This window comes from Camelina sativa, chromosome 6 (assembly GCF_000633955.1).
Source record: "Camelina sativa cultivar DH55 chromosome 6, Cs, whole genome shotgun sequence".
NCBI lineage: Eukaryota > Viridiplantae > Streptophyta > Magnoliopsida > Brassicales > Brassicaceae > Camelina > Camelina sativa.
The window spans coordinates 24,058,835-24,077,382 of record NC_025690.1 but is presented as its reverse complement, the minus strand read 5'-3'; the positions used below and the strand labels follow the sequence as shown (position 1 = coordinate 24,077,382).

The window sequence follows — 18,548 nt, the reverse complement described above, 5'->3', positions numbered from 1 at the left end:
GCCACCTATCTGGATTCGTAAACATCATGAAAAACGAATACATGCTTACGTTGGAGATAAAGGAAACTGAACTAAACAAAAAAAATTTCACTCTTGACAAATCAGAATTACGGAAGCAGAGTCGCACTTATCATCTAGTTAAAGGATGCCAAAGTATATAATTACTTAAGACAAAGTCGTACGGTTCTTTGCTTTATATTTATTAGTGGACCATTAACCTTTATTATTAATTAGTGGACCATTAACCTTTATTTTTACACAAACCATGACACATACGAGTTTTTAATACAGAGTAGCAGCTTTTGCGTGTGCGGTTGTGGCCACAACGTGTACTTATTGAAAACTAGTTTCTCCTTTGTGTCCTAAAGGAGTATGCTAATCTTCAATACAACACATAACAAATTCAAAACCCTCTCTATAGAAATCGAAATCAAAAAAAACTTTAACGTCGGCAGTTCTTACATGTTGGTCTTCACAACATTCTTTTGTAGTTGGTTGGAGGTGTATGAGCTCGATTGGACTTTGTTGATGCTTATATGAGCTTGATCGGACTTTGGTGATGGAGGTCGTCGGATGCTTATATATATGAGCTTAATCGGACGACTTTGGTGATGCTTATATGGAGGATCTAAAATACAGTGGATGATGATGATATGAAAATGAGGAATTTATTAATATGCAGGGTACATGCCAAAACATAATGCTTGAAGTTAATGGCACTCGAGAGGATGCCATCTCTTCTTCTAATTTGGATCATGATAGAAGTGGTGCTTGGTTTTGGATCCGACATGGTTTTGCATACATGCGACCAACCAACATTATTTCAGTTCTTCTGGCAATATGGTTGCTAGCCTATTAGAGACATGACAGAGAGTAATACAATTTCAGACATGATATATAGAGAGTATTACAAGAGTCCATATTCCAGGTATCTTATGTCACTCCTAGGACTGGGCATAAAATCGATTTACGGAAATCAAAACGGAAAATCTGGTTCCTAAACCCAACCGAATTGTCAAATATATAACCCGAACGGATGATGAATTCTTTTATCCGAGTTAATCTAACCAAACCCAATCTCAACCGAAAACTGAAAAATATATCCGAAAATCCAAAATTAAATGATATATCCAAAAATCTTAATTTTAGTTAGTAATAATTTTATATCGAATACCAACACATATCTCTGATAGTTATGACATAGCACGAGTAAAGTCACATTATTTATTTATTGGATTATTACCCTTGATTCAAAAGCAAACCATATGACACTTGCAAGATTCAAACTTGTCTTATAAACGGTCCGGGAAGTTCTCCGCCACAGTAGTCGCATAAGCATATAGGCATGAGATCTGTGGCTCCCCGGACACATCTACCACTTTTAGCACCCTTGTCCGATCTGCACCTTGTATAACAAAACGGCGGATATATCAGAGGCGCGCACAAGGCGAAACCATCTTCGCCATCGTATTCTTTCAGGCACGCGTCACCATGGGCTTCTGTCCCACGCGTTTCTGCATGCACAGTAATTTAAGAAAAATGAAAATTCACATATATATGACTGCGAGAAATACACTATGTATCATGAGAATCATAAAGTTCGAGAATACTACGGAGTTTGTTAGTTTACAAGAGATGACGAGAACGAGGATGAAAAAGATGGCCAAAGTAGAAACTAACTTCGTTGCCATTGCCGTTGTCTCTATCTTACACTTTGGAGTTGATGATGTATGTGTACGTAAGTGTAGGTACTGATGCTCAACCCTTGTTGTGCGTTGCTATTTATCCTCGTCCTTGAACAAACACATTTTCACGATGATAAATGTCCTTATCTATCATAACTAAAAATCTAGTAGGCTGGACCAGAACTTCTTGGCTATAAATAAAATCTTGCGGAAACCCAATCTTTTATGGACGATCATCAATATACTTATTATTATTATTATTAGTACTAGACTACTAGAAATATTATTATTATTATTGATAAAAGGTATTCTATAATAGATTGATCACGAATATACATTTTATGCACTTCTAATATATTTAACATTACAGATCAAACTCCTCCAAAACTCCTCCAAAAGTAGCTTAGAACTGGGTCTCCTCTGCGTAAATGAACCTATCGATCGACGACTGTGTCACTTATCTTTTTATATTCTTGATAAGTAATGAAAGCCGTGACAGATTTGTTTAAAGAAGTAGTATATATAAAAAATACTGTTTATGATTTTATATATTTTTAGAAAGGTTACAAATTGCTAATATTACAGAAGCTCAGCCAAGTGTCTTTGTTATTAAAGCCCAATAGACATTGCTTAAGTTGGAGATTGATGAAACTGAACTGAAGCAATAAATTATTAAAGAAAGTAGCCACCTATCATGGATTAGTATAATCCAAATCGCAAGAGAAAAACAAAATATCTTACAGTCCGAATAACCAATGTTATAAAAATACGGAATACATGCTGAAGTTGGAGATAAAGGAAACCGAATTAAACAAAAACTATCCACTCTTGGCAAATCAGAATAACGGAAGAGTCGCACTTAATTATCAGCTAGACCAAACTATATACAAATTAGTACTTAAACAAAAGCGTACGTTTCTTTGTTTTATACTATTTAACTTACTAGGGTTTGAATCCACGCTATGCGTGAATATATTTGCTATGCGTGAATATATTTGATATATTTTGATGAAAATTATATATGACTGATGACGATAATAAATATTATCTTATAAAAAATTTAAATTAGTATTAAGGAAAAAGTTAAATTTTAGATACACAATTTTTTGAAATATAAAAATCAGTTGTGTTATAAAATCAAATCTAATTAAAAAAAATCATGAATTTAACTCGACATCCAGGAGAGACGAATTAAACTGATGACCTCACATATCCTAAACCATTTCTTTGACCACCAGAAAAACAAAAAATTCATCATGAATTTAACTCGTTTTCATATTTAATTGATCGCTACCACCCTTGTTTTCGTGTTTTTTATTCAATGTTTTATTTTTCTTCATATTATTTCTTGTCATTTCTATTGTCAAATTTTATGGTAATCGTCATCATTATTTTTACCGTCTGGTTATTCGCTCTACTTTTTTTCTTTTTCATCTTCGTCAACTTCTTCACTTTCTTCCACTAATAAACATTTTTTTAAGACTACCACACAACTTGTTAATCCATCAAACTCCAAGAACAAAATCATTTATTTTCTCATAAAAATAAAAAATAAGATAAAAAATAAAAAAATAATGAAAATATCAACTTATCTATAAAATCATACACAAAAATATGTTTTACAGCTCATAAGAAATAAAAAGCATAAACGTAGATAAATAAGATAATTTATGTTTTACATAAATATTTAAAATATTTTAAACTTTTAAAAAGTTTCGAAATATAAATTTTGAACCTTTTAAAAAGTTATAATATTTATAATATTTTAAACTTTTAAAATTTACAAATTATAATATTTAAAAACTTTTTAAAAACTAAGAACTTTTAAAAGTTTCAATATTTATAATATTTAAACTTTTAAAATTTAAAAATTATAATATTTAAAAACTTTTTAAAAGCTAAGAACTTTTAAAAGTTTCAATATTTATAATATTAAAACTTTTAAAAATTTTAAATATTATAATTTATTTTTTTGAAACTTTTTAAAATTTAATTTGATCAAATAAAAAACCGGATCAAACCTAATATACTTTTAAACTTGGACGCCTGATAAATCAAGCTTTCCTGCTCATTCGTTGTTGGAAGTATATTAATCTTATTTATACTGGTTCTGAACCATTGTCTAAAAAATTTATAGCCGATGTGGGATATTGTGCATAGTTCTTTTATTTCAATAAATTTAAAATTTTTTTTTTTCTAAAAAATTCTGGAAATTTAAAAAATGTTAATGAATGACATGTCAAATCATGATTGGTTGTTTAAAATAATTTTTAATATAGAAAATTCCGGAGATTTTAGAAAAAGTTAATTAGTGAAATATCTAATCACAATTGAAGGTTTAAAATCCTATGTGGACGCATTTATGAGCTGCTCCTACTTTTTATTAGTATATATTCATTATTATATTGTTAATTAATGGACCATTTTTTTTTAATGGACCATTAACCTTTATTATTCAACAAACCATAACACATACAGGGTTTTAACTAGAGAGTATAGCTGCAGCATTTGCATTTGCGGTTGCGGCCAAAGTGTGTAAACGATCTGAATATTTTATTAAGGTTTGTCGCTGCAGTAGTCGCATAAACATTTCATACCACCAGCTCCTGCCTCCCCTGAACGGCATCTTCCTCCCTCGGCGGCCTTGTTCTTACGGCAGTTTCGATAACAGAACGACGGATATATCCGTGGCGCACAGTACCTGAAACCCACATTACCGCCGTATTCTTTCAGACACTTGCTATCCTGCGCGTATATCTCTGACACTTCTGCACTTAGACGTATAAAATGAATCAAGCAAATCTATATCACATATAATGAAACTTGCTGTGGTCACCAGAAGAAGTACTCCCTGAATCCTATGAAACATCTCTAACAAAAACGCAAAATTTAACAAATATGCATGCGAGATACACAAAGTTGATTAGATTAATTACCAAAGATAATCAAGAAGAGGATGAAATAAACGGCGAAGGTAGTAACTGACTTCCTTGCTATGCCCATGATCTTCTCTCTCTTTTTCTCTCTAGTCCTCTAATCTATTCGTTTCACTTTGGAATTAACGTATGTGTATATATATATATATATATAGACGCATGCTCAACACTTGTTGTGGTGCTATGCTAACTACTATCTATCTTTTATCTTTGGGACAAAAAGAATACTTAATTATCGTTGGGTCATAATTGTCATCATGAAACCTGACATATATTCATTGTTTCTTTTTCTATCTAATTGCATGAGAAACAAAAATTATACAAAAACCGGTCCAATTTCTGTTTTTAACACATGCTTAAGTTGGAGATCTATATATTGCAATGCTCTAAACTGGATTAATCTTTTGGCTTATGAGTCTTGACCAAAAAAGGACGTGCGAGTTGTATATATTCATTAATGAGTTTCTATCCATTTGATCTAAAAATTACACAGCTAATGTCACTTTTAAAATTAAATAATTATCTAAATTAATGTAGTGGACTTAATGTTTATCTTTTAAAAGAGTATCATAATTTATGCGTCCAAAATACAAGAACTATCACATTTGAGTATAACGTACAATAACATGTAAAAATATTAACCACGTCACATTCATAATTCAGAATTCAGATCTCTATTACAAATTAAAAGCTCTATTACACATGTTACGTTCGGAATTCGTCTTTGACTGTCTAGATTAGCCGCAAAACAATTGGAAGGCTTGTTGGATAAGCTTTGAAGCTTAAGGCCCAAGTTATTCTTACAAAGGAAAGATAAGAATAGGAGAAAAGATTAAGATAGAATTGAATAGAATTAGAAGTTATCTAGTTCTATAGTCCTAATAAGTATAGGAATAAGAAAACTTCTATATATATCAATTGTTGAGTTGTGATATTGATATGAGAAAAGAGAGAGCTTTGGAAGTGTTTAGTTTTGAGAGGAGATTTTCTAAACATAAATAAAAAGAGAGTTATTCTTTTAATCAAGTTCTTTTCATATCTTTTATTTGGTATCAGAGCTTAGGTTTAATCAATCCAAAGGATCAGACTTGATTCAAAACAATGAGCGAACTAGCAACCGGAACTCGTCCGAAGGACATGGACAAGTCGGTCTCGATTCAATGCCCTCAACTCACCTCTACAAACTATACAGTTTGGTCTATGAAGATGAAGGTGATATTGCGAATTCAAAAGGTTTGGAAGACTATTGAACCAGGTTCAACAGATAGAGATAAGAATGATGTAGCTACAACCTTGCTGTTCCAATCGATCCCAGAATCTCTTATTCTACAAGTTGGTGATCTAGCTACACCTAAAGATATTTGGGATTCGATTAAATCTAGAAACATGGGAGCTGACCGTGTTAAGGAAGCTCGAATACAGACTTTAATGTCTGATTTCGAGAAACTACGAATGGCTGACTCAGATAGATTTGATGTTTTTGCTGGAAAGCTATCTGAAATCGCAACACAGGCAACATCACTCGGACAAACTATTGATGAACCCAGGATGGTAAAGAAAATGCTAAACAGTGTGCCTAGGAACAAGTTTATCCATCTTGTTGCCTCTCTAGAACAAGTATTGGATCTCAATACTACAAGCTTCCAAGATATAGTTGGAAGACTCAAAGCCTTTGAGGAGAGAATACAAGGAGAAGATAAACAAGAAGACACACAAGGAAAGCTTCTGTTTACTGGTTCCGATTATCAAACACAGACAAACTATACTCAGAGTTTTAACAACTTTCGAGGCAGAGGTCGTGGTCGTGGTTGCAGGGGCTACAGAGGACGCGGCAGAGGAAGATACAATGGACAGGATCAAACCGAGTTTCACACAAATCAAAATCAGACTCAGGAAAAGAAAGAGAAGGTTATAACCTGTTTTAGATGTGATAAGATTGGTCATTACGCTTCTTCTTGTCCCGAGAAAACACAAAAATTGCAAGAATCAAACAAGGTTGAAGAAGAAGAAACAGAGAAAACGGATCAAACTCTCTACATGCATGAAATTGTGTTTTTGAATGAAGACAAACTTATGCCTAAGAACTACAACAAAGAAGAGGGCATGTGGTATCTATACAATGGGGCAAGTAATCATATGACATGACAAGAAACTTATTTTTCTGAGCTTAATAGGAACATAAGAGGTAAAGTCAAGTTTGGAGATGGTTCGTGTGTAGAGATTGTTGGCAAAGGTTCGATACTGTTTGAGAGCAAGAATGGAGAACAGATTCTTGTGTTTGATATCTATTATATTCCTGATCTCAAGAGTAATATACTAAGCTTTGGACAAGCAACAGAGGTAGGTTGTGATGTCCGGAAGAGACGTGATTACCTTATGGTTCATGATCCAAGAGAGAGACTTTTGGTAAGAGTCTTGCGTTCTGCAAATCGTCTTTATAAAATCAATCTCAAAATAGGAAGACCGACTTCGTTGCTATCACGTCTTGATGACAACACCTGGAAGTGGCACGCTAGGCTTGGACACATCAGTTTCAAAACGATCAAAGCAATGTTTTTGCAGAATATGGTTCACGGATTAACTGATGTAAGAGATGAAAAACTGTTATGTCAATCTTGTTTGGTTGGTAAGCAGACTCGACAGGTGTTCCCAAAAACTGCCCTGTTTCAAGCACTAAACCATTGGAGCTGCTTCATGCGGACATGTGTGGTCCCATATCTCCAGCAACACTCGCAAATAACAGGTACATATTTGTGATTATTGATGATTTTTCAAGATACATGTGGTCCATCTTGATAAAGGAGAAGAGTGAAGCTTTTGGAAGCTTCAAAGGGTTCAAAAGTGTTGTAGAAAAGGATATTGGCAGTGTTATCAAGACTCTTAGGACTGATAGAGGTGGAGAGTTCACTTCAAGAGAGTTTAATGAGTTTTGTGAATTTGTTGGGATCACAAGACATCTAACAGCTCCTTATACTCCTCAACAAAATGGAGTTGTTGAGAGAAGGAACAGAACTCTAATGGAGATGACAAGAAGTCTCCTTAAAGGAATGGAAGTTCCAAATTATTAATGGGGAGAAGGAGTTCGTCATGCCACCTATTTGATAAATAGGATGCCTACCAAGGCACTAAATAACATGACACCTTATGAGAGTTGGCGAGGAAGAAAGCCAAACATCGAGCATTTAAGGGTTTTTGGTTGTGTAGCATATGCAAAGGTGGATAATGCACTTCTTAAGAAGCTTGATGATAGGTCACAGCCACTGTTACATCTCAGAATTGAGCCCGGATCGAAGGCTTACATGTTGTTTAATCCTACTACTCGAAGAATCACTGTTAGTCGAGATGTGGTTTTCAGTGAAAAAGACAAGTGGTCATGGAGTTCATCGAAAGATGGTACTAATAGGGAGCCTGGTATGTTTCACATGCGATGGGGAGACATTGAAGATGTAGGAGAAGGCCCAGTCGTGACAGAAAATAATGCAAAGGATGCAGTGGGAGATGAAACAGAGAGTGTTTCATCACAAGAAAATACAGAAGACAACGAGGGTGTTGTTACACAAGACATTCAACAGCAGCATCTATTAAGAAGGACTACTCGTGAGATTCATAAGCCAAAGCGGTTCGAAGACTATGTGCTGTTAGCAATAATTGAGAGTGAGACACTTTTGTTACTAATAAATAATGAACCAAGATTTTACGAGGAAGCTAAGAGTCAACTTGTTTGGAGACTTGCGTGCAGAGAAGAAATAGAATCCATCAACAAAAATAAGATATAGAATCTTGTGATAGATCAAGAGATGTGAAGGTAATAGGTCTTAAGTGGGTATTTAAAATTAAAAGGAATGCTGATGGTTCTATAAGTAAGTATAAAGTCAGGCTTGTGGCAAAGGGTTATGTACAAGAGAGTGGTGTTGATTTTGGTGAAGCATTCGCTCCAGTGGCACGCTTAGAGACTATTCGACTTTTGATTGCTTTAGCTGCAACAGATGGATGAGAAATCCATCACTTAGATGTGACGACAGCTTTCTTACACGGTGAGTTAAAGGAGGACATGTACGTTGATCAACCAGAGGGTTTCGAGATCAAAGGTGAGGAGCACAAAATTTATAAGTTGTCAAAAGCTTTGTATGGTTTGAGACAGGCTCCACGAGCTTGGAATACAAAGCTGGACCAATCTTGAAAGAGATGGGTTTCAAGACGTGTGTTAAAAAAGCCTCTGTGTATCAGAAAACAAAAGACAAAGAGCTGCTCTTAGTTGCGTTTTACGTTGACGATTTGTTGGTTACAAGAAACAATCTTATGGCTATAATCAAATTCAAGAAAGGAATTTCTGCAAAGTTTGAGATGACAGACCTTGGTAAACTCACTTATTACCTTGGTATTGAAGTGAGTCAAGAGAAGGATGGGATCACTATCAAACAAGAAGGTTATGCAAAAAGGATATTGGTGGAGGCTGGATTAGAAAGCTGCAATCCGACCTTGATACCAATGGAGTTCGGACTGCAGGTATCAAAAGCTCTTGGTGATGCAGAGATAGATCCTACTCGATATCGGAGGTTTGTTGGCTGCTTAAGGTACCTGTTACACACACACCCCGACCTTGCATTCGTTGTTGTCATAATTAGCAGGTATATGCAGAGTCCACGCAAGACACATGGTGAGATTGTAAAGCAAGTTTTGCGTTATCTAAGAGGAACAACTTCATATGGACTAAAGTATAAGCGAGGAGGATCAAAAGAACTTGTCGGGTTTAGTGACAGTAGTCACAATGTTGACCAAGATGATGGAAGGAGTACAACTGGTCACATGTTCTTCTTTGGTGACACGCCGGTTACTTGGTGCTTGCAGAAACAGGACACAGTCGCAATGTCATCATGTGAGGCCGAGTTTATGGCTGCGACAGAGGGAGCTAAGCAAGCGATTTGGCTTCAGGACCTCTTGAGTGAAGTTACATGATGGAGAAGCAAGCAGATCATATTGTATGTTGACAACAAAGCGGCTATTGCTCTCGCGAGAAACCCTGTATTTCACGGCAGGAGTAAACATATTCACAAGAGATTTCACTTCATTCGTGAATGTGTTGAGAGAGAGCTCATTTATGTTGATCACATTCCTGGAGTTGATCAGAGAGCAGACATTTTGACAAAGGTGTTGGCAAGAATTCAGTTTGTGGAAATGAGAAGCTTGCTAGGAGTTCATGATGTTACAAAAGGAGATTCAAAGCTTAAGAGGGAGATTGTTGGATAAGCTTTGAAGCTTAAGGCCCAAGTTATTCTTACAAAGGAAAGATAAGAAAAAGAGAGAAGATTAAGATAGACTTGAATAGAATTTGGAATTATCTAGTTCTATAGTCATAATAAGAACAGGAATAAGAAAGCCTGTATATATATATCAGTTGTGACATTGTGACATTGATATGAGAAAAGAAAGAGTTTTGGAAGTGTGTAGTTTTGAGAGGAGATTTTCTAAACATAAATAAAAAGAGAGTTATTTTTTAATCAAGTTTTTTTCATATCTTTTAACGCTGTCCACATAGTAAACAAACATGTGGATGGATCATGGATCATGGATACCAAACCACAATTATAAGGCAATTCAAATCGTACGTTTCTTTTCCTCTTAGTCAAAGTATGTATATGAAAAATATAGTCGCAGAAACAAAAGTCGTACTTTTCATTATTTCTTATTTCAGATGTATATATTATTGTGTTATCACAAGGACCATTCATATCCACTTATTATACAATACATTACTAAAACACTTGTGGAAAAACATAACAAAACATTCAAACATACGACGGATGTGTATGTGTGTTTATAGTTATTGTGCATCCATTAATTAGCTAAGACTTTAGATCTTATCGGGGAGTATCATCGCAATAGTCGCATAAGCACTTAACATTAATAATGCCTTCTCCCCATCGGCATCTTCCACCTTTAGCTCCTTTGTTCGCACGGCATCTTGTATAACAAATCGTCGGAAATATCCGAGGGGCACAAAACCCAAAACCAACATCACCACCGTATTCTTTCAAGCACTCGCTACCCTGAGCTTCTATCTCTGGCANCAAGTTTTGCGTTATCTAAGAGGAACAACTTCATATGGACTAAAGTATAAGCGAGGAGGATCAAAAGAACTTGTCGGGTTTAGTGACAGTAGTCACAATGTTGACCAAGATGATGGAAGGAGTACAACTGGTCACATGTTCTTCTTTGGTGACACGCCGGTTACTTGGTGCTTGCAGAAACAGGACACAGTCGCAATGTCATCATGTGAGGCCGAGTTTATGGCTGCGACAGAGGGAGCTAAGCAAGCGATTTGGCTTCAGGACCTCTTGAGTGAAGTTACATGATGGAGAAGCAAGCAGATCATATTGTATGTTGACAACAAAGCGGCTATTGCTCTCGCGAGAAACCCTGTATTTCACGGCAGGAGTAAACATATTCACAAGAGATTTCACTTCATTCGTGAATGTGTTGAGAGAGAGCTCATTTATGTTGATCACATTCCTGGAGTTGATCAGAGAGCAGACATTTTGACAAAGGTGTTGGCAAGAATTCAGTTTGTGGAAATGAGAAGCTTGCTAGGAGTTCATGATGTTACAAAAGGAGATTCAAAGCTTAAGAGGGAGATTGTTGGATAAGCTTTGAAGCTTAAGGCCCAAGTTATTCTTACAAAGGAAAGATAAGAAAAAGAGAGAAGATTAAGATAGACTTGAATAGAATTAGGAGTTATCTAGTTCTATAGTCATAATAAGAACAGGAATAAGAAAGCCTGTATATATATATCAGTTGTGACATTGTGACATTGATATGAGAAAAGAAAGAGTTTTGGAAGTGTGTAGTTTTGAGAGGAGATTTTCTAAACATAAATAAAAAGAGAGTTATTTTTTAATCAAGTTTTTTTCATATCTTTTAACGCTGTCCACATAGTAAACAAACATGTGGATGGATCATGGATCATGGATACCAAACCACAATTATAAGGCAATTCAAATCGTACGTTTCTTTTCCTCTTAGTCAAAGTATGTATATGAAAAATATAGTCGCAGAAACAAAAGTCGTACTTTTCATTATTTCTTATTTCAGATGTATATATTATTGTGTTATCACAAGGACCATTCATATCCACTTATTATACAATACATTACTAAAACACTTGTGGAAAAACATAACAAAACATTCAAACATACGACGGATGTGTATGTGTGTTTATAGTTATTGTGCATCCATTAATTAGCTAAGACTTTAGATCTTATCGGGGAGTATCATCGCAATAGTCGCATAAGCACTTAACATTAATAATGCCTTCTCCCCATCGGCATCTTCCACCTTTAGCTCCTTTGTTCGCACGGCATCTTGTATAACAAATCGTCGGAAATATCCGAGGGGCACAAAACCCAAAACCAACATCACCACCGTATTCTTTCAAGCACTCGCTACCCTGAGCTTCTATCTCTGGCATGTCTGTTATATATACACAAGAACATAAAATCACATATCATGAATTTGCTATGATCGCAGAGAACTTGTAAAAGAAGCAAGTCGTATGTCAAGAAAATGTGTATTCATTTGATCAAATCAAATATCTTATATATATATCCGATCAAGTCTCAAGCCAAACTAAAATAAATAATTATGATTCTTATGTACAATGTGATTCATATAGATTTTCAATTTTTCACAGTAACCATGGGCCTGCATCATTGACCAATTAGAATAAGATACTGCACATTTTTAAATCATCCAAATACTATTCATTAACATTTAACATCCCTATTCCCTACTATAGTAATTCGGAAATACATGATTTTGTTTTTAAGCTTTATAATATATTACGGATGAATATTTTTGTTAGGATATTAATTCAAATTTAATTCACGTGATATTTAAAATTAATAGAAATATAATTTAGCAGTTTCATTTTCTTTTGTTAAATTATTCATCAGATTTTCAATTAAAACAATCAAAGAATTATTTTCAAATTTCGACCAGTTTTTAAATCTACTATGAAAATAGGAATTTGCCTCCTTTTTTTCTTAATCTTATCTCTTTAGTTAGGATTAAGCTGTTTTTATTTTAATCAAGGATGTAAATAGAGGAGATTAGGCTTGTACTTCCATCACTTGTAATACCCATTGGGCTTTTGTAATGAATATATTGGCCGACAAAAAAAAAGTGCCTTTACACAGACTACTATAAAACAGATCTAACCTCATTTTAAAGCCCATTAGAATAGATAATTTCAAACTGTTTCATAATTGACATAATCTTCTATCGGACTTGGTTTTAGTCAACACAGTACATACGAGCAAAGTTCGAATCAAGGTTGTTGGAATGAGTGAAGAAAGGCAAGCTTCATCGCAAGTACTGAGTGAGTATATGATTTATCATGAGCAAAGTTGTAATCTTTATGATTTTGCACCACGCTATCGATTTTGACCTGATCCTCAAACCCCTACTAAGTACTAACGTACGCAAGAACTAAAGTGTTCTCTTCTCTTGTATGAAGATAAGTAAATAGGTGTTCAAGAGTACTATCACAACCTTTATTCCCTGATTCATATAAGACGAAAAACATATACATTTTGCTGACTCCACTAAACCAAAACTGTCTTTCTCCTACCCTACATGCCTTTTTATAAGCAACTAATATCTGGAGAAATGAACAACGTTCTTTCACTGTGAAATACATCATAACTGAGTCAGAGTGTGTTTGTCGTACCACGATATAGTAGACGTCATAAGCATGTTCCAAGGTAACCATTGCTGCCAGCAGAACTACCTATAGGGGGAGGCAAATCACGAACCATAAACTTCACTGAGTGTTTTCCCAAACCATATAGTATCTCCAAGCATTCTTGTAGATCAGAATCTGTAACCAGCATCACCCATTCTTCTTCATCATCCAAGTACTTCAGTTGAAAAGACCCGTCTTGCAATTTAAAACGTTTTCCAACTTCTTTGTAGAGCTGAGAACACCCAACCGATGGCTCGAACTTGAAACGTACAGTGTCTTCTCTATAAGTGGCCTTAACGATCAGCGTTGTTGATCCACTCTCACCGCCGCTATTATTGTTGTGTGATCTCATTTGGTTCCAATCTTCTACTGAAGTAGATGAGCTTCCGCGCATAACTGCACCTGAGCCATTTGATGAATCTGAAATGCTGCATGACAAGGAATGGTTAGGTTCAACAATACTGCCACTGTACCGGGTTGTTGGATCCATTCCATCTGAAATTGCCAGAGAGATTAAGTTGCAAACGCTGTTTATTCCTTCACTGCCATTCAAGCCGGACTGCTCCACCATCCAATCCCATGGCTGACCACTAGCATTAACCTCCATGAATGATCCTGCAAACAGTTGAAAATGGGTTAAGATTTTTCTAGTCCCCCTCCATTTATGGTTTATGGATAAAGAAGGTTCTTACCTGGGCTTTCGTGGTTCATGGTAATATCCTCCTCTAACTTAACGGCATTGTCGACAGATTTACCTTCTTGGAGCTTGAACGAGGTATCATCAGTCATATCCTCCTGACTTTTTCTTGCATGTGTATCATTAATATGAGACAATAGACCCTTTTGGGTATCAAATTCTTGGATAAAAGGTCCAACTGCAATGAATTCGCCTGTTGCTGAGTCGAACTTAAGTCCTCCTTCTACACCTTGGACTGAGTCAAGCACCGTCTGTATTTTCCTTAGTGACCTGTTCACTTTGTTAATCTTACGAGATGGCCACCTCATGATCCCATGTTGCCTGCATATCCGTTTTAGTGTAGTTGGACAAACTGCAGAAGAAAATCCAAGTCAGGCTTAGATAGTTTGTGTAGTAACAAAATTAAAACCATGCCTGGGAAATGTGGAAGTCTCACCACCAAGGCTTTTTGCAGCATCCTTTAGACTCCCAGAAAAGTGTTGTTGGAGAATGCTTAAGCTCACATTTTTCTCCGTAGTGCTTTTCTTCTTCTCTGGTGTTCTAGCTTTGCTAATATCCTACCAAAAAAAGAAAAATATAATCAGAGCATAATCTACCAAACTGGTCACAATATCCACAGAAGAACCAAACTGCATACATCACATCACATACCTGCTCTAAAATGCCTTGAGATACTGTGATACCGTTATCTTTATCAGAGGACATGCCCGAAAATATGCTTCTAGTAGAGTTATATTCGGAATCTAGTGACGTTGTCTGAAGGTTCGCCAAACATGTGGTCTGCGGGAAATTAGACATCTCACCACTTTGAATTCCAGGATTGGTCACTTCTTTTTTAGTTGACCCTACTTCTGAAACAGTTCTCAAAGTTCGACATATTCTCTGCATTGTACCCGAAAGACTATCTAACAGAAGCTGTTGTTCCGAGCTTCCTTTCATACTTACAGGCAAGAATAGTTCAAGGATGTAGTCATCTTCACCAGTGTAAGTGCTCCTCAGTTTTATTGCTACAGCAGCATTCAGACCGTACTTTCGAGCATGCTGAACAAGAGGGTACTCACTGATGTCATAGGCCTTCACATCAGAAGAAAAGAACGGCTGGTTGGATATGAAAGCTTTACCAACAATTCCTTCTTTTTCTCTTAGACAATGCTCCAAACATGCGTGCACAAATCCTTCCATCTCCATATCATTCACATAACAGGCTGTCTCCTCTATGCAAAGAACACATTTTTCACCTGAATTTGGTCCAGGAACCCTTATAGATTGATCCTTTCTACAAGGAATCCAGGCAAGAGCTAAGGGTAACTTGTGTGCATGAGATACTGCTCGGAGAACATCTTGTATTTCAGCTAAGGCAACTCTTTGATTATTTGAAAGGTACTGATAAACACAAATACAGAATTATTCAGGTATAAATTACGAGAAATACTGGTTTGTAGATAGTTTTGTTTAGTTCAGATGTTACCTGAGGACGAGGAATCGTTGATGTCCGTAAATTTACAGCCTGAAAAAGAAAACGAAAACATGAATCTCCAGACCCTATACTATTTCATCTATCTTTTTCAACATTTTTGGTACAGTACAAGTATTCAATAACTGCGTTTTGTAACCTCAGGTTGCAACCACAACAAACTGTCTCCAGAGCTCCCCGGGAAGCTTTCATTGACAAAGGCAGAGGACTCAGGAAGGTCTTAAGCCAACAAAGATTCTCATACCCTAAATCAAGCTTGCATAAGATTTAAAAAGTTTGTTTTATGCACTTGCTGCTACAAAAATCATCAAAATCTAGATTGTTCAAGATAAAACTGACACAAGTTCTCTACGTTCAATTGTTTTTGCCTATAATGTTTGGAAGAGCCTAAAACTCGAATATTCTTTTAACCTTGATTTCTACAAGCTAACAGGTGTTGAACTTGATAAAAACAATGTTCAGAATAGAAAAAAAACCACCAGAGAAACTTTAGCCTGAGAAACAAACTACTGAAAAACAACAACCTAGGTGGTAGCAGTAATTCACACAAACATATATATATATATATATATATATAAACAAAGAGATAGAGAATGAGAGACAGAGAGAGAGAGGGAAAAGAGAGTCAACCTGGAGAGCACGGCAAACAGAGTCCATCTCCATATGAAAATTGGGTTTTTGCTTAGATGTAACAAATTCCATGACAGCACAACAAGAAGTCCCTGAAGCTTCGAGGACAGGTATTGCAATGGAACCACGGACTTCATTATCAATTGCATGCTTCATGCGCAAATACTCATCAGTCTTGTAATACATAACGTTTGATGTCCATTCAGGTACTCCCGAGATAAAGACTCTGCCAGGAAGACCCGGAAAAGAACGTTGATTTGCTTCAGCAGCAAAAGTAAATTTCCTTGACACTTCACGGTACTGAGAAAGCCTCGGGTCAAGCAAATAGGCCTGATCACAAGTACTAAGCACATACTGGTCTCCTATCTTGATAGGCGTCCAAACTTGTGCTAGAATGCCCTCTCCTGAACCTGAAGACTCCATAAATAAGCTCAATGCCTTAAGCATCTTCTCATCTAGTGAATGGCTCAAAGACCTGGGAATAGTACAGTTGAGTACGTCAGGGAAACCAATCTTCTGATTATTATTAACCCTGCGCCGTTTGCCACTTAACACATCGTTATCTAATGAGCGATGTAACAGAGAGCTCATTTCAGGTACCAATGATGTTTCTTCACCAAAGTAAGAGGTTTCCAAATCATGGAAGGAACGAGTGAGACTGGTAGCCTTGGGGAAGTCAGCTGCATGAAACGAAGTGAAAGCTCCAAAAGGCATAGGTTGGGAGTTCAACAGACCATATTGGGAGAAGAAGATATCAGCCGCGGAAGGGGTGTTGCACCATGCAGCAAAAGAGTCGAAATTCAAAAGCTCGGAGGAAGAGTTGAGCAAATCATCAGGGATCAAACTCCTAACACCAGAACCAAACGACGTGCTGAAACCATCCATCTGTTCTGTTGGCACATCTTGATAACCAAACCCCTTCTCTCTGGAAGCAAAGGGGTTTTCCATTATTTTCTTGATGAGAGGATTCAAACAAGACACCAAGATGAGTTACAGAACATTACTCAAAAGATCTCAAAGACAGGAACTTTCAATTCAAGAATCTTACATACAAAAGAAGGGATACTTGAAAGATCCCAGAGAATATAAATGAATCAAACCTCCACCAGTAACCTACAAGAGAGAGAAGACTTCATTGAAATAAGTAAGTAACTTAGCTCTGAAACCAAACTTATAAAAAAAGGGGAAAACTTTCAAAGAAGACAAACATCACCGCACGAAATAAGACAAAAAGCCCAAAATTCCACAAATGCGAAACAAGCAGCACATTCCTTAACATCTAACAACAGCAACACGTACGTCTCACCGAATTGCAAACAAAAATCCAAAAAAGTTCCAGAAAAATATCTCAGTCTAAAGACCAAATTTGAAAGTTTACTATACCTAGAAAAAATCGAAGAACTCAGAGACGGCAGAAAAGTTCAAAAAACAGAGACGGAGTGGAGTTGTCTTCCCCGGAGAGTAGAGATATTGCCGCAAGAATAGAGAGAGAGAGAGAGAGAGAGAGAGAGTAAAAAAAGGAAACTTTGGGATTTAAGCTAAAAGAAGAAAGTTCGAATAGTTTCCATTTGCTGAAATTACGCAACTACATCAGCAAGAGTGAAATAAGGCCGCTTCCATTAATTGAAGAAGAAGAAGAAGAAGAAGAAGACTCGTGTAAGCTTTTTTGTTTTTTTTTTTTTTGCAACGGAAAGATCGATTCTTTCTTTTTTGTTTGTTCTTCTTCTCTCTGTGTCTTTCTCTCAGAGCCTTTTGTTCTTCTTTTGCTAGCGTAAGCAAACGCATTAAAAAACGATGCGTTTTAAGTTTCGAGTCATCTACGTTTGACGACGTGATGGTAACTGGGGTCTGGGGGAATTTGATATTTTAATTATCTTTATTTTATTTTAAGAATCCTTTGGACACGGCTATCTTCATTTATCTCAGTGTATGTTTTGCAAAGCCGACATTACTGCTACTTTAATTATTAAGTGCTGGTATCAATTATGTGCGATACTAAAATACGTATGCTGTATGCAAACATGTAATTCATCGTATTGACGGCAAAGTTATTCAAAGTACATATCGAAAGAGTATTTTATAATTTGGATTTGATTATTTTAATATAAACTACTATCGTAGTTATCGATTCTTTAGGACACCAACCTCCACATGGTGTGTGATCCTAGACTTTTTATATATATAAAAAAAAAAATTATAGTAAGACGTACAAATACGACCTATAAATAGTTACAACGATAATTCAATAAAATTTAAACCAATATAGAGATTAGAGAAAACGATCGAAATCAATGATCAAAAGAAAAAGTCACCATCCATAATCCATTAGTCATCAGAATAAAATCTTAAGTATTCGCTTTTTTTTTTTTTTTTTTTTTTTAAAAAA

The 18,548-nt window shown here is 35.9% G+C and overlaps 4 protein-coding genes and 1 long non-coding RNA gene across 14 annotated transcripts; 1 reads left to right on the top strand and 4 right to left on the bottom strand.

Moving 5' to 3' along the window:
• LOC104793283 lies at nt 223–1,768 on the bottom strand. Of its 3 annotated transcripts, XR_769223.2 has the most exons (3): nt 1,631–1,768; nt 1,244–1,514; nt 223–852 (listed from the first exon to the last, which is right to left on the bottom strand). It is a non-coding gene; the product is annotated as an uncharacterized LOC104793283 (long non-coding RNA). The 3 variants fall into 3 exon arrangements; XR_769224.2 differs by lacking the exon at nt 223–852 and having other exon boundaries at nt 1,202–1,514; nt 1,614–1,768; XR_769222.2 differs by lacking the exon at nt 223–852 and having other exon boundaries at nt 1,202–1,514.
• On the bottom strand, nt 4,078–4,748 carry LOC109133399 (defensin-like protein 193). Its single transcript, XM_019246482.1, has 2 exons — nt 4,622–4,748; nt 4,078–4,453 (listed from the first exon to the last, which is right to left on the bottom strand). The coding sequence occupies exons 1-2, from the start codon at nt 4,686–4,688 to the stop codon at nt 4,242–4,244; spliced, it is 279 nt and encodes a 92-aa protein (XP_019102027.1). The 5' UTR covers nt 4,689–4,748; the 3' UTR covers nt 4,078–4,241.
• LOC104699428 lies at nt 5,723–7,689 on the top strand. Its single transcript, XM_010414734.1, has 5 exons — nt 5,723–6,539; nt 6,687–6,729; nt 6,796–7,027; nt 7,080–7,173; nt 7,256–7,689. Exons 1-5 carry the CDS (start codon nt 5,723–5,725, stop codon nt 7,687–7,689), a joined length of 1,620 nt encoding a protein of 539 aa, XP_010413036.1.
• On the bottom strand, nt 10,435–12,086 carry LOC109133382 (defensin-like protein 195). Its single transcript, XM_019246440.1, has 2 exons — nt 11,930–12,086; nt 10,435–10,682 (listed from the first exon to the last, which is right to left on the bottom strand). Exons 1-2 carry the CDS (start codon nt 12,084–12,086, stop codon nt 10,480–10,482), a joined length of 360 nt encoding a protein of 119 aa, XP_019101985.1. The 3' UTR covers nt 10,435–10,479.
• On the bottom strand, nt 13,112–17,861 carry LOC104793281 (protein NLP8-like). Of its 8 annotated transcripts, none has more exons than XM_019226823.1 (8): nt 17,546–17,861; nt 16,164–17,292; nt 15,672–15,711; nt 15,527–15,565; nt 14,710–15,441; nt 14,495–14,615; nt 14,054–14,410; nt 13,112–13,976 (listed from the first exon to the last, which is right to left on the bottom strand). In XM_019226823.1, exons 2-8 carry the CDS (start codon nt 17,108–17,110, stop codon nt 13,363–13,365), a joined length of 2,850 nt encoding a protein of 949 aa, XP_019082368.1. In that variant the 5' UTR covers nt 17,111–17,292; nt 17,546–17,861; the 3' UTR covers nt 13,112–13,362. The 8 variants fall into 8 exon arrangements, with proteins under 8 accessions (XP_019082368.1, XP_010517917.1, XP_010517921.1 ...); XM_010519615.2 differs by lacking the exon at nt 15,672–15,711 and having other exon boundaries at nt 13,119–13,976; nt 16,163–17,116; nt 17,211–17,292; XM_010519619.2 differs by lacking the exon at nt 15,672–15,711 and having other exon boundaries at nt 13,119–13,976; nt 16,163–17,087; nt 17,211–17,292.

Excerpts from the sequence above, each read along its gene's own strand:
- LOC109133399 (XM_019246482.1), bottom strand. The coding sequence starts at position 4,688 with ATGGGCATAGCAAGGAAGTCAGTTACTACCTTCGCCGTTTATTTCATC. Across the intron at positions 4,454-4,621 it reads CCTCTTCTTGATTATCTTTG|AAGTGTCAGAGATATACGCG; the intron begins GTAATTAATCTA and ends GTCTAAGTGCAG.
- LOC104699428 (XM_010414734.1), top strand. The coding sequence starts at position 5,723 with ATGAGCGAACTAGCAACCGGAACTCGTCCGAAGGACATGGACAAGTCG. Across the intron at positions 7,028-7,079 it reads ATCCAAGAGAGAGACTTTTG|GAAGACCGACTTCGTTGCTA; the intron begins GTAAGAGTCTTG and ends ATCTCAAAATAG. Across the intron at positions 7,174-7,255 it reads TTCAAAACGATCAAAGCAAT|ACTCGACAGGTGTTCCCAAA; the intron begins GTTTTTGCAGAA and ends GTTGGTAAGCAG.
- LOC109133382 (XM_019246440.1), bottom strand. The coding sequence starts at position 12,086 with ATGCCAGAGATAGAAGCTCAGGGTAGCGAGTGCTTGAAAGAATACGGT.
- LOC104793281 (XM_019226823.1), bottom strand. The coding sequence starts at position 17,110 with ATGGAAAACCCCTTTGCTTCCAGAGAGAAGGGGTTTGGTTATCAAGAT. Across the intron at positions 15,566-15,671 it reads TGTTGTGGTTGCAACCTGAG|GCTGTAAATTTACGGACATC; the intron begins GTTACAAAACGC and ends TTTCTTTTTCAG. Across the intron at positions 13,977-14,053 it reads CATGAACCACGAAAGCCCAG|GATCATTCATGGAGGTTAAT; the intron begins GTAAGAACCTTC and ends AACTGTTTGCAG.